This window comes from Acomys minous (genome assembly GCF_964271855.1).
Source record: "Acomys minous genome assembly, chromosome: 11".
Lineage (NCBI taxonomy): Eukaryota > Metazoa > Chordata > Mammalia > Rodentia > Muridae > Acomys > Acomys minous.
Window position 1 is genome coordinate 72334762 of NC_140492.1, and position 13039 is coordinate 72347800.

Consider the following 13039-nt stretch of genomic DNA (forward strand, 5'->3'; position numbering starts at 1 on the left):
AGGAGAACGTGAGTGTGGATTGGCTTTCCACCAGAACCCACCCATTCGACTTGGAGGGCTGTACATCTTCGGGTTGAGTGTAGAGCACGCCTTAAAGGGGCAGTGTAGGCTGGCACTGGCTGTCTGCCAGCTTTAAATAAAGTGCCTGGCTGTCTGTGCCCTGCCTGCAAATTGACACTTGCTGAACCTGCTGCGTAAGGTGTACGTGGAAGAGGGGTAGTCTTATATGGGAAGTATATTTCAACTACTGTATTCTAACTGGAAAAGTTGGGGGTCGTCTTCCATGCCCAGTCATCTTATATGCCAGAGATACAGGAATTGCTTCCCCTTTTCAGTCTGCTTCCTGCCCCTCCTCTCCCTACTTCTCTCAAGTAGTCTCTGTGTGTGAACAGTATGTGTGTGCAAGGGGAGCCAGAGTGTGCAGAGCCAGCGGACAGTGCTGGATGTCTTCTTCGTTAACTTCTCCACCTTAGGTTTTGTTCTGTTTTGTTTTGTCTTTTCAAGACAGGGTTTCTCTGTATAGCCTTGGCTGTAGACCAGGCTGCCCTTGAACTCACAGAGATCTGCCTGCCTCTGCCTCCTGAGTAGGGAGATTACAGGTGTGCACCACCGCACCCAGCATCCACCTTAGTTTTTTGATACAGAGTCTCTCGCTGGACCTTGAGCTCACCAATGCAGCCAGCTGGCTGGTCACACAAACCCCGGGACCTATTGTCTGCCTCCCTAGTGCTGGGGTTATAGGCATGTGTCCACTGCACCTGCCTTTTTACCTGTGTGCTGCGCGTGGAATTCGGGTCTTGACACTTGTGTGGCAAGCACATCTGACTCATAATCCCTCTTTCCAGGAGAAACTGCACCCTTGTCTGCCTACCGTGGCCTAGACCTGCAGCTGCTGAGACCTGTGCGTGCTGTCAGCAGAGTGGTGTCACCTAGAGCACAAATCTCAGAGCCTTCAGAGAGGATGGAGTGGACATCCTCCGATAATCTTTGCTTTCACTCCTAGAGTTCAGGTTGAAGGCAGTTTCCTGTTGACTTAGATCCCACTGCGCCCTCTCCTCCAGTAGTCAACACTGCTAGTAAAGAGTGGGGGTCCTTTTGATACTTGGTTCTTCTTGTTTTTCAGTTTTTATTTATTTTGCTGTATGTGTCTCATCATGCTCTCAAATTTATGATCCTCCTGCCTCAGCCTCCCTAATGTCGTGGCTGCTGTGTGTGTCATCACACCTGTTTTGAATGTTGTTTCTTTATAAGTGCCCAATCCTGTCCCACTAATGGGGACGTCAGAACTTTCTAGCTGGTTTCCCCCACTGTACTGAGTAGGTAGACAAGCTGCTTCAACTTACGGATCCAGACCCTCCAGCTTCCTGGGCGCTTTCTGGACAGTGTCATCAGCCCCTCCCAACATCACTGCTTCTTGATCTTGTGTTTCTGTCTTCCTAGAAGGATGTCCTGTTTTGTATTTTTGCTCTGAATTTTCCATGGATTTGTTTCATTATGGATATTGAGGTAGCTTTTCTTGACTTGGTCATCTAGAATTTGAGTAAATGTTTTCTTTCTTTTACAAGTTTTCATTTCTGTCAACATTCTAGTTTCTGACCTTTTTTCATAGTGTCCTATTGTTGAAAGAATGTTACGATCACCCAAATCTCTCAGGACATAATGGAGGCATTTTAAGTTTCATTTGTTCTCTAACCATCTGTTTCCTTCAGGATTACCCCCACCCCCACCCCTAGGGCCATTGGTGTTTCTCAAATTATCTAGTATGTTCTGTATTGAGGGAGGAAGCTCTGGAATCTTCCCTGAGCCCTGGGTGTCAGGGTAGAGCTTGCGGGGCACAGAGGCTTTGCTTGAAGGCCAGCTCTCCTTTTAGAGGGCTCAGTTAAAATATTCAGAGGCATGTTCTCTTTGGGGAGAGAAGAATAAAAGGCCATCAGCTGGGTGGCTGTAGGGATTCTTTATACTTCCCAGCTCTTTGCCTAAGCCTACACTGGTGAACCCTCCAGGACCATCTTGGGTCCTCCTTATGGGATCTATAGATTCCTAGTGTTTTGTAGCCCAGGCCAGCCTCAGTCATTTACCTGGGTGCTGGGATTACAAGTGGGCACTACTGTACCCGATGGTCTTCTGTCCTAGAGTCTTTTGACTCTTTTACTCCACCACTGTGTTATACATTTGCTGCTGTTGTTGTTGTTGTTGTTCCTTCCTTTCATGTGAAGAGGAATTGAAGAGAGAGAAGATAAAGCAGGAATCAAGCAATGTTTGTGACTGGCATTTTAGCAATAGTCTTCAGCAAGTATCTTACAAGCCCGGTGTCTGCCCTGTTTCAGGAGTAACCTGGACAAGCTGTACCTTGGTCTGGAGCTCGCCAAGAAGCACCTCCAAGCCACCCAGCAGACCATCGCCAGCTGCCTCTGCACCAACCTCGTCACCTCCCAGGGCCCTTTTCTCTACTGCTCACTTATGGAGGTTAGCTTCCCTACACACGCAGTGCCAGGCAACACCTCCTAGTGGCCTCCTCTGACTGTCTCTCGTCCCCTTCCAGGGCACTCCAGATGTCACACTGTTCTCCAAACCAGCATCCCTGAGTCTGCTCAGCAGACATCTGCTCAAGTCCTTTGTGTACTCGGTGAGGAGTTGGAAGGAGTTGGCATGAGGTGGCGTGGGTGCGGCTGGGCGGGGCAGGTGCTGAGCAGGGTGTTAGACGATGGCCTAGGGTCACCCGTGCTGCTCTCCAGTTGTGGAACTGCATATGCTCCTTATTGTGGGCCATATTTTAACTTACCTAAGCTCTGATGTTTTCAATCACTATCTATGTCTCTCAGATAAGTAGGGAGGGACCCCCAGAAAGCCATGGGGTTGGGGCTCATACTCCTCTGTGACAAATCAGGAAAAGATGGAGTTAGTCATACAGTCTTGCTTCCCAACAAAAGTTTGGATAATGTCTCTGTGGATATTTGTGCCCTAATACCTTTCTTAGAACACAGTCTAACTCAGTTGGTATTTAGACAGGCCCTAACCCAGCTAAGAGAGAACCTTTCCTAGGTAGGGATGCAGAAAGGATGGTTCCATCAGTCGTCCTCTGCCTCAGGATGAGGTTTATGAGGAGAATCAGGAAACGGAAATTGACTCGGGCTGTGAGTCAACCAGTAAAACAGTGACGTGGGTGTGGTGAAGGTAACTAAGTGCTGTCTCCATGGGCTCTGCCCCTTCGGACTCAAACAGTCTTTGATCACAACTATCTCGGGGAGACTGGGGACACAGCTCAATAATGGAACCTTGCCTAGTATATATGGGGCCCTGTCAGTATGTCTAATCCCCAGCACTGAAAAGAATTCATTTGAGAAACTTGCAAGAAACGAAACTTGTGAGGGTTTGTTGTTGTTGTTGTTGTTGTTGTTGTTGTTGTTGTTGTTGTTTTTATTTGGTTTGGTTTGGTTTTTTGAGGCAGGGTTTCTCTGTGTAGCCTTGGCTGCCCTAGACTCGATTTGTAGACCAGGCTGTCCTCAAACTCACAGAGATCCACCTGCCTCTGCCTCCCTGAGTGCTGGGCTACAGGCACGTGCCACTGTATCAGGCTAAAACTTGTGTGCATTGTGCACTGGCTTCATGCAAATGCAGTGATGTGTAGGCCTTGCGTCAGGTAGTATGAAATGGTTACAGTGTATGCCAGGGGATGCATAGATTAAACAAATGGTACAGTGTTTTCATGGCATACTTGGATTTGGGTGTCTTTTGGCATCCTAGAATCAATCCCCTGCTAGGAATAACTAAAATGTCAAAAGATGAACTAGACCAAACAAGAGCTTGGCAATCCTGTTGGCTTCATTCAGATCTCAGGCTCAAGTATCATTCATGAGAAAGAATTTCTGACCTCTGCGCCTATTTCCTTATCTGTAGAAGACAGCCACATCACGGGGTCCAGTCAGTTAAGACAGTTAGTGGGTCACTTTGATGGTGGCGTGAGAGCCATGGCTGTGTCACTGAGGGAAACCTCAGTGCCTCCATCCTAACTGTGTGCAGGAGGGCCCCATGAGGCGTGAGTGCATGGATGAGTTTCAAGCAGGCAAGCCCGAAAGGAAGAAGAATAGACCAAGGCAAGGGTGTTGAGAGGCTCCTGGAGACCTGGAGGAGGTGATCGGAGGAAAGCAAGGCCAGTAGATAACTGGGAAGCTGAGAGCCAAAATGTCAAGTTGGAATCCTTGCTGTGTCCTCTGGTGATTGCACCCCTGGAGGCTTTAGGGGGTGGCTCGGTGCTGTGCTGAGCTCTGTGCTGCACCCTGCAGTGCTAAGAATGACTGCTGTGACCGACGCGCCCCTGTCTCCATAGACAAAGAATCGACGCTGCAAGCTACTGCCCCTGGTGATGGCTGCCCCCCTGAGCGTGGAGCAGGGCACAGTGACTGTGGTGGGCATTCCCCCAGAGACTGACAGCTCAGATAGAAAGAAGTGAGCAGCTTCTACTTTCCCTGGGATGTGTCAGCGTTAGCCCAGCAGCTCTCCAGAGCCTGGGTGGATTTGGCCTTGGGTGTCTATTACAGGGCAGGGTTGGGGAGGGTTTATTGTCTGCTCTATACCCCAACATGTCTGTCCTGTGCCTATAGCTTTTTTGGTCGGGCATTTGAGAAGGCAGCGGAAAGCACCAGCTCTCGGACTCTACACAACCACTTTGACCTTTCGGGTGAGTGTCTCGGCCCCGTGGACACGCTTCTCCCTTCATACTCTCCAGGCCAACATTGCCCTGGAACAGAGCAAGCTGTTGATGAAGGTACCCAGCCAGCAGCCCTCTTTCCTTCCAAAACAGCCCTAGGGGGGCTGCTCTCAGCATCCACAGAACTCCTGCTTGTAAGCTACAAGCCTGGATGCAGCCTTACTGCCCTGCATTGAAGCCATCTCCACCCCTCAAGGGCAGGAGATTGAGGCCAGTCTCCCTCAAGTGAACAAGGAAACAACACAGCCTCTGGCTATCCAGGACAGCCCTCCCTGAGGCTACAGTACTTGAGACAGCTTGATTCTCATTACACTTAAGAGTGTTGGAGAACTGGAGACTGGACAGGCCCAGCCCAGACAGAGCGACACAGAACATGGCTCATGTTTGGCCTCGTTTACCTTTTTTTTTTTTTTTAAATCATACTTTTCCTGCCTAACCCGTCCCAAGTGCTGAGATTACAAGCATGGGCCAGCCACAAAATTGATCTGTCTTTCTTGCTGGTTTAGTTGGCTGCTTTTGTATCTGTTTGTTTTGTTTTATGAGGCAGGGTCTCTCTCTGTCTCACAGAGACAGCTCTGACACATAGACCAGGCTAGCTTGTTTTTGTTTGTTTGTTTGTTTGTTTTGGGGTTTTTTGTTTGTTTTTTTGTTTGTAGATTTATTTACTTATTCTGTATGCAGTGCTCTTCCTGTATGTGTGCCTGCAGGCCAGAAGAGGGCACCAGATCTCATTACAGATGGTCATGAGCCACCACATGGTTACTGTGAATTAACTCTGAAAGAGCAGCCAGTGCTCTTAACCTGAGCCATCTCTCCAGCCTAGCTTGTTTTATTTTTGAGACGGGATCTCACTGTGTAGACAGAGCTGGCTAAAACTCACAGAGATCTACCTGTCTCAGCCTGCTAAGTGCTGGATTAAAGGGCTGTGCCACCACACCTGGCCTCATCTTATTTTTGTTGACATTTCTTTAGCTTTATTTATTTTACTTTATGTATATGAATGTTTTGCCCGCATGCATGTATGTGCACCACGTTGGATCCCCTGAAACTTGCACTACAGATACCTGTGAGCCACCTTTTAGGTGCTGGGAATCAAGCCTGATCCTCTATGAGAACAAATGCTTTTAACTTCTGAGCTGTCTCTCCAGCACCTTATTGACACATTTTAAAGTAAAACAGACATGACTTACCAATACACTCCTACGATTGGTGCACTAGGCTGCAGAATACTATAGCATGGTGGCGTGCACAGGCTCACTTCCCTCAGTGCCGTGCCTAGTGCTTAAAGTCAAGGTGTGAGTGTGCCTGGACGCCTCTGTCTTCTTTCTTTCTGAAACTCCTTCTGTGTGTGCCTCTTCCTGGTCTCTTCCTAAAAGGGATGAGATTCACAGTGGGCCAGAACCACCCAGAGCACCGTATTTCACCTATTTGAAGGTTTTGTCTCCAGGGCTCATTCCGAGATACTGAAGGTTGGGTTTTCAGCAAAGGAACTTGGGGAACACAGATCATTCCACTACACCTCTCGGTTTGGTTTTGGTTTTGGTTGGTTAGTTGGTTGATTTCGGTTTGGTTTGTTTTGAGACAGGTTCTCTCTAATGTAGCCCTAGCTGTCCTAGAACTCACTATGTAGACCAGGCTGTCCTCAAACTCACAGCGATCTCCTTGCCTCGGCCTCCCAAGTGCTGGGGTTAAAGATGTACATCACTATGCCCAGCTCCGTCAGTACTTTATCTGCATCTCTCAGGAAGGACATTTTCTTACCATGTTGTGATTCCCTAACACTAGCCTGTCTGTGTGCAGGTTGCCTGTGCTATGTTAGGCAGGCTTCTTTGGCCAGGCAGCTGTAGCTGTGGCACTGCGGCTGGTCCACCCTGAATAGCAGCCTGTAATGTGGGCAGGTTAACCACAGCCCACCTTTGTTACACAGCGAGGGTTTAGGCTGGAAGCTCCTGGCTTCCTCTGAGGGTTGGAGAGCCAGAGACAGTAGCTGCCTCTGGTCAGTTCCTGCCTGGTGGGCAAGGCTTTGCACTCCTGGGAAGTTGGCCAGCAGCATGGGGCACCCTACTCCCAGCAAGCCAGCCCTCTTCAGGGTCGGCCTTAGCTTCATTATGCTTGCCTGAGCCTGTCTGCCCTTCAAAACACAGTGTCCTCTCTAGAACAGGACACTTAAGCTGAGGCACAAGGCAGAGCAGGGCTGATGTGGGGTGCACCACTATGGGGACAGGTGTTTATGCCAGTCCCTGTTCAGGTCTGAATCAGAGTGATTGCATGCCTTGTGTCCTCTCTGCCGGCTAACATCATTGACCACTGCAGGACAAGGCTCAGGCCTCTCCACAGTGTGACCAACAGATCTGAAGCAGGAGTGCATGGGAAAGAGATGGAATCAAGCACAACAGAATATTCCAGGCCTGGCAGGAGCCTGCAGTGTGGAATGCGATAGTTGTCAGCCAAGGGAGGAGGAGGAAGAGGTCATGTTCCTTGCCCTGTTTCTCACTCCTCCCTGCTCACAAGATGTTTTCCTTTCATTACTTCAGTAATTGAGCTGAAAGCTGAGGACCGGAGCAAGTTCCTGGATGCTCTTGTGTCACTGCTGTCCTGATGGTAAGCAAAGGTGGGCGGGTCCCTGGGCCTGAAGCCCAGTTCCTGTTTTGTCTTCCTCAACAGAGGCTTTTGCTTGTCTTGATTTTTTTCCCAGGAATGCCCATCCTAAGAATGCCAGCAAGGCCACAGTGGAGCACTTGTGAGAAAGCTTAATTTCATTAAGCACCTTTGACCCCCTCAGAATGATCTCACATTTTCCCTCTAATGCCTACATAATGGGTTGAGGACCATGCGTGACATGCAGAATGCCCAGTGCTAGCCCCTGAGGCTCTTACAGCTACAAGCCCAGGCTGGAGCCCACAGGAGTGGCCCTCTCGGCTTTTCTGCCCTCAGTCTTCAATAAGAAAGCACGCTGTTGGCAACAACCCAGCTATGGATCACAAAATGTTGGCTCTGCATGGGCTTTCAGTAGTGCACAGCTATCCTGGGAGGCCTGCATGCTACTGACAGGCCAGTGTGGCTCACAATACCCCCCTGTTCTCCCCTGTGACCCTTCTTTTTGAGGGGACACATGGGAAAATGGAAGGAGTTTTCTCCTATGCCTGTGTGACCATCTCTGCCTCTGTTTGGCCAGGCAGCCTTTCCAAGCCTCTGATATAAGGGACTCCTCAGTCTGGGGCTGCCCTATCCATGTTAAACTCTGAGCTCTAGAGGACCGGAGTGTCCAACGGGTCTCAGGAACTCCGTTCATTCAGGATTAGCCTGAGCACTCGAGGCCATATTAAGGAAGGTGTCTAGACTGGACCTTTGGTCAGACTTGCAGGTAGTCAGCAGTGACCTTGGGCCAGGTAAATAGTTGGTCTAACTCCAAAAAAGAGCCAACAACACCCTTTGCCCATGGGTGGCACATGTGTACTTGACTTATGGGGAGCAGCCCGTGCCAGGGCTGACTAGAGGCAGACCTTTCTCCTGCACTGTCTGTAACGCTGCTGTGTGTTTGGCCACCTGGGCAGGGCTGTAGCTGGAAGGGGAAGGAGAAGATGCTGTCACATGACGGGGGAAGCAGTGGAGACAGGCAGGGGAAGGGGCCCTTGTACATGTGCTATGAAGCTGCCCTGGCAGGATAACAGGCCAGGCAAGGTCTACCAGGTGAAGGGGGCCTGGCTGTTTTCATGGGGACAGACATTCAGACTGCAGGGAGTGTGGGAGAACAGTGGGCACCTCAGTAGATCTACCTGGCTTTCCACTTCACACATCCCCCTCCTATTGAAGCTACTTCAGCCTGTTTGCTACGCTGGAAAGAAAGGATGAATTATGGGAAACCTCTTTTTATTTTTATCTTCCAGATTTGGATTTCTCCAGAAGTGACCTCCTTTTCCTTATTTATATCACCTGGCCTCTGCTGAATTGCAAGATACATTTGAAGTGTGAGACTATGTGGTTTTTAATAAAATAAAATTGAGGGTCCTCCCCTTTGTGCCTGTGGTTTTATGTTGGTAATTGGAAGTACTCTGAGCCTTCCTAGGATCCAGGGAAACCTTGTCCCTGTGTCCTGGGGTCCTCTGTGCCAGCTAAGAAGCACAGAGACTTCTGCTCAACACCTAGGACAAGGGCTCCCACCTGCTCTCCCGGCCTCCTGACGGCAATGCGCAGAAGCTGGTGTCTTCACAGCCAGCACCTGAGATGACCACCACCCCACAATGCCGCAAAGGGCCTGCCTCTGCCTGCCTGACTGCCAGTATCAGCCTTCAACTTACCATACAGCACCTCTTCAGGTGCCTTGTCCCTGCAGGCACAGGGCTCACACTGCTCTGCAAATAAGTATCAGGGGAAGGCCTCAGACCTAGTACGTCTGCCGACATTGCTCACACCCGACTCAGAATATTTTGACTTCAGTGCTCTCTGGCCTCTGACACCTTCAGTACAGTAAGGGTGTCTTAGAATGGTGGAGCCAACTGTCACTGTCCCTGGAGCAGGTGAGCGTAGAGGTTGGAAGGTGAAGAGGGGCTGGTTCCTGCCCAGGGACATAGGTGCAGGAGAAGCAGTGTGGTAGATACCCGCTTCCAGGAATCTGAGCTCCCGAGGAAGGCACCGTGGGACAGTCCTAGGAGGAGGAGTTTTTAGGTAGGTTTGTTTTTTGTTTTGGTTTTGGAATGTCTTGTCATTTGAAACAGGATCTCACTAGATAGCCAAAGCCTCTTATTCCAAGTACTGATGGATAGTTGTAAGTCAGTGGTGAGAAGCCCACCGTGGCCTAGAAGGGCCCAGATAGCTCAGCTACCCTTAGGGAAAGCAGGGAGCACAATAGGTGAGAGCTGGGTAGGGACTGGCTCCTCTTCCCCCAACTGGTAGTGCCACCAGCTAACTGCCTTCACATAGTCACCATGGCCATTCAGAAAAACTCAGATGGAGCAGCTGGTCCACCTGCACCATACTGGGCAAAGACCTCCAGCCAACTGTGCCGACATTAGGGACGTCACTGGCCTGCTAGGGCACAGGGTCAGCTCTAGGATCATGTGTTCCCAAGCTTGGGTCTGCCATTAATCCCTGCTGCACCTATGCCTGCTGGGCAAAGTTCAACTTGGTGCAGTGAGGTCTTGCACTGAGGCTGTCTCCCTGGGGACTCGGGCTTCCCGGGAAGCCCACCCTTGCCTTCTCTGTCCTCAATCCCAGAGTCTTCCCTGAGTCTAACCCTCTTCCCCTCTGTGAGGAACCCAGCCCAGCCTGAAAGACTTGGTACTGGCTGTGGCCTGGCCATTTCTGGACAGACCTCTGGGGGGCAGATGGCAAGTCTTTCTGCTGCCTGGGCTCAGTATGCCTCATTGCAGCCTCTTCCCCATCCGTCACCACTCCTGTTTCTGGTGTTTAGCAAAAGGTAGGGAAAAACAATAAAGCTCCCTCCCTCCCCCTCCCTCCCTCCCTCCCTCCCTCCTCCTCCTCCTCCTCCTCCTCCTCCTTCCCTCCCTCCCTCCCTCCCTCCCTCCCTCCCTCCCTCTCTCTCTCTCTCTCATGGCTTTTACTTGCCTTGCCCTTCTGGGATCTTTTCCCAAGCCCCGGCCCCTCTCTTTCCCTTGGGATAGTCACACCCAGGATTCTCCGTAGTTGTCCACACAGGTTGACAGATGCAATACCAGCAGGATGGACACGAACAGAGCCACACTAGAGAGGAGGGAGGGCAAAGGGCTGCAGTCTCAGGCCCAGGTGCTCTGGCCAAGTGCCTCTCCTCCCATAGCAACTGCTCCGAACACATCACTCACCCTGGCTCCCACACAGGAGGGAAGTGATTGGTCTGGCATTGTACACTTGCCAGTGGCCACCTGATGAGCGAGCACCACCGGGAGGAAATACTTTAGGGTCTTGCTGGGAGAAGCCAGCAACCTAGCTACCTACCCTCAGTGCTTCCTTCCACCCAAGTCCCCATTCCCATGAGGTGAGGTCCCAGCTGTATCCTCTCCTGGAGTCCTTTTCCCCTCCAGTATCCCAGCCTGACTCCAGCACTTGCCCTGGGATTGTCTGTTCACATTCTCGGCGTCTGGGGAAATCCCTGAAGGGAGCCTTCGAGGTGGGAGTAGTGGATGATTGGATGGGTGCTGGGCACAGGGAGTGGCTGGACAGAGGACAAGACACGGTTGAGAGTGTTCAAACCATTTACTAAGCAAAGTCTTGCCCACCCCACCCCTCACCCCCAAGCTTCGAGGAGGAGGGCAGCCCCTCTAAGGGTCTGGTACCTGCAGGTCCCCCTTGGCGAGGGGGAGTGCTGGAGTGAGACCAGTCCTTTGGTTCAGTGAGCTCCTCTCCACTAACAAGGAAAATGCCCTTTTTAACCCGTCCACTGGCAGCCCCAGGCTGCAGCCCTGGATTTCTCCAGTTGCCCTTTCAAGTCAGCAGGAGCCACTGGACGTTAGGGCAGCCTCCAGTATTCCCCAGGGTCTCAGTAGGAACTGTTCGCAGCAGTTTGGTGCCTGCTTCACCGATGAGATCTAAGAGTTTTACCCAACGTTGCCGCGGCCAACTGCGCATAGAAAAGGAGGTCGGGTCAAGTCCTCACAAGTGCCTGTAGTCTGTTCTGAGCAGGGCTGGCTGGTGATAGGCAGAGGACCCGCCGACGGGCGCGGGCGAGTCTGGCCCAAACCCAGCCTTACTTGCCTCGGACGGAGTCTGCTCTGCGCAGCCTAGAGGTGGTCATCATCCACACGCTGCTTCCCGCATCGGTCTTTCAGGTAGCGGGCTGCGGGAAGAGCCCTGCCGTGCCTCCCGCCCTTAGACGTAGTTTTTCTTGTCGTACTCCCCGTTGGCCGTGGGCCGCCGCGGCGCCGAATACTTGACGGGGAAGCTGAACTCCGGGCGACCGGAGCAGACCCAGGCGCCGCAGCACACGAGGCCACCGCCGCACATGAGCAGTGCCGAGGCCGCCCAACCGATGTACAGCGCCGCGCCCAGCTCGTACTTCTGAGACACCGGCACCGCCGGATCATAGAACTCGCGGACCACGATGTTGGCGAACCAGCAGAGCGGCACGAGCGCCAGCAGCCCGCACAGAGCGTAAAGCGCTCCTCCAGTGAGTGCCACGCGTGCCTTAACTGGGCCCGGGGACACGCAGGTGGTGCACTGAGCGCCGGTCAAGGTAACAAAGAGTGCCACCAGCGCCAGCAGCACTGCGCCCACGGTGAGTGCCCGAGCTGCCTGCACCTCAGCACTCAGCGCCAGCACAGACTCATACACTTTGCACTGCATGTGCCCGGTGCTCTGCACCACGCACGACATCCACAGCCCCTTCCAAGTCGTCTGAGCTGTCACGATGTTGTGGTCCAGGAAGGCAGTCACCTGCCACATGGGCAGCCCACACGCCAGGATCAAGCCCACCCAGCCTACTAGGCACAGCACCAGACCCAGAATCTCCAACGCTGCGGACCCCATAGCTAAAAGAACCAAGTGCTCACCCGACGGCCCTTGGGGCCTCCGGATGCCCAAGGCGCTGCTTGGGTTATGCGCTCAGAGCTGTCTCTGGTGCCTCTTCTCCAGAGTCTCCAGACTAGGACCAGAAGAGAGGATCAGGAACACCAAAGCGATTCTGTAGTAGCTTGTGTGTGTGGGGGGGTGTCTTATATAAAGTCTCTGGGGCGGACTCTGCTCTCAGGTCGCAGCCCCTCCACCTCCTGAGCTAGACCAGCCAATCCATGAGCAGACCTTCGGCCCACAGCCAATCGCGGACCCCTGACGGCTACAGTTACAGAAACTACTGAGCGCAGGACTAGTCTCACTCACCCCTGCAGCTTTTCGCAGGGCAGCGGTGTGGGTCTGAGAGACCCTATCTGTTTCTGTCCTAGTCCGGGGTGATCTTGGCCGGTTCACAGGCCATCTGTGTGCCTCCATCTCACCACGTAAACTGCATGACAGAGCAGCTCCACCAGCTACATCCGAGATCACTTCCAAACAGACTTGGTTTGGAGGTTCTCGGAACCCCTGTGCACAGGTGAAACACACCTTTACACCGTTTGTTCCCTTGGCACACCAAGCAGAAATGCAAGGCAAGCCTATGCTGGCCATGCCCTTGATTATAACCTCATCCATGATCCTGCCCAGCCACTGCCTACAGGTCTCCATCCGTGGAATCTCTGGCCTGATACAAAGTGGGCAATGCAAGGGCCTGTGCTGTCTTCTCTGTGATGCTGCCGCCCCCCTTCCTCTGAGGTCCAACGTGTCAGGCAGGACCAGTCAGAAATTCCACAGCCTTCTCAAGCACATAGGCTGTGATCCCAACACAGCATACTGGAATCCCTGGACAGAGGA

General features: G+C 52.2%; 2 protein-coding genes across 3 annotated transcripts in view; one reads left to right on the forward strand and one right to left on the reverse strand.

The window, feature by feature from the left end:
• CDC45 (cell division cycle 45) overlaps positions 1-8716 on the forward strand; it is a 31409-nt gene extending 22693 nt beyond the window's left edge. For both annotated transcript variants that reach the window (XM_084802438.1, XM_084802439.1), the window contains 6 exons: positions 2328-2466; positions 2543-2626; positions 4328-4446; positions 4602-4678; positions 7243-7309; positions 8596-8716. In XM_084802438.1, coding sequence (XP_084658564.1) covers positions 2328-2466; positions 2543-2626; positions 4328-4446; positions 4602-4678; positions 7243-7307 — 484 coding nt within the window. In that variant the 3' untranslated portion in view covers positions 7308-7309; positions 8596-8716. The remainder of the gene's footprint in view (positions 1-2327; positions 2467-2542; positions 2627-4327; positions 4447-4601; positions 4679-7242; positions 7310-8595) is intronic.
• Positions 8717-10878: 2162 nt separating this feature from the next.
• CLDN5 (claudin 5) lies at positions 10879-12357 on the reverse strand. The gene has a single exon (XM_084801754.1). The coding sequence runs from the start codon at positions 12164-12166 to the stop codon at positions 11510-11512; it is 657 nt and encodes a 218-aa protein (XP_084657880.1). The 5' UTR covers positions 12167-12357; the 3' UTR covers positions 10879-11509.
• Between the last annotated feature and the right edge of the window lie 682 nt (positions 12358-13039).

Bases quoted from the DNA above. Each gene is read 5' to 3' on its own strand.
- CLDN5 (XM_084801754.1), bottom strand. From the start codon at position 12,166: ATGGGGTCCGCAGCGTTGGAGATTCTGGGTCTGGTGCTGTGCCTAGTA.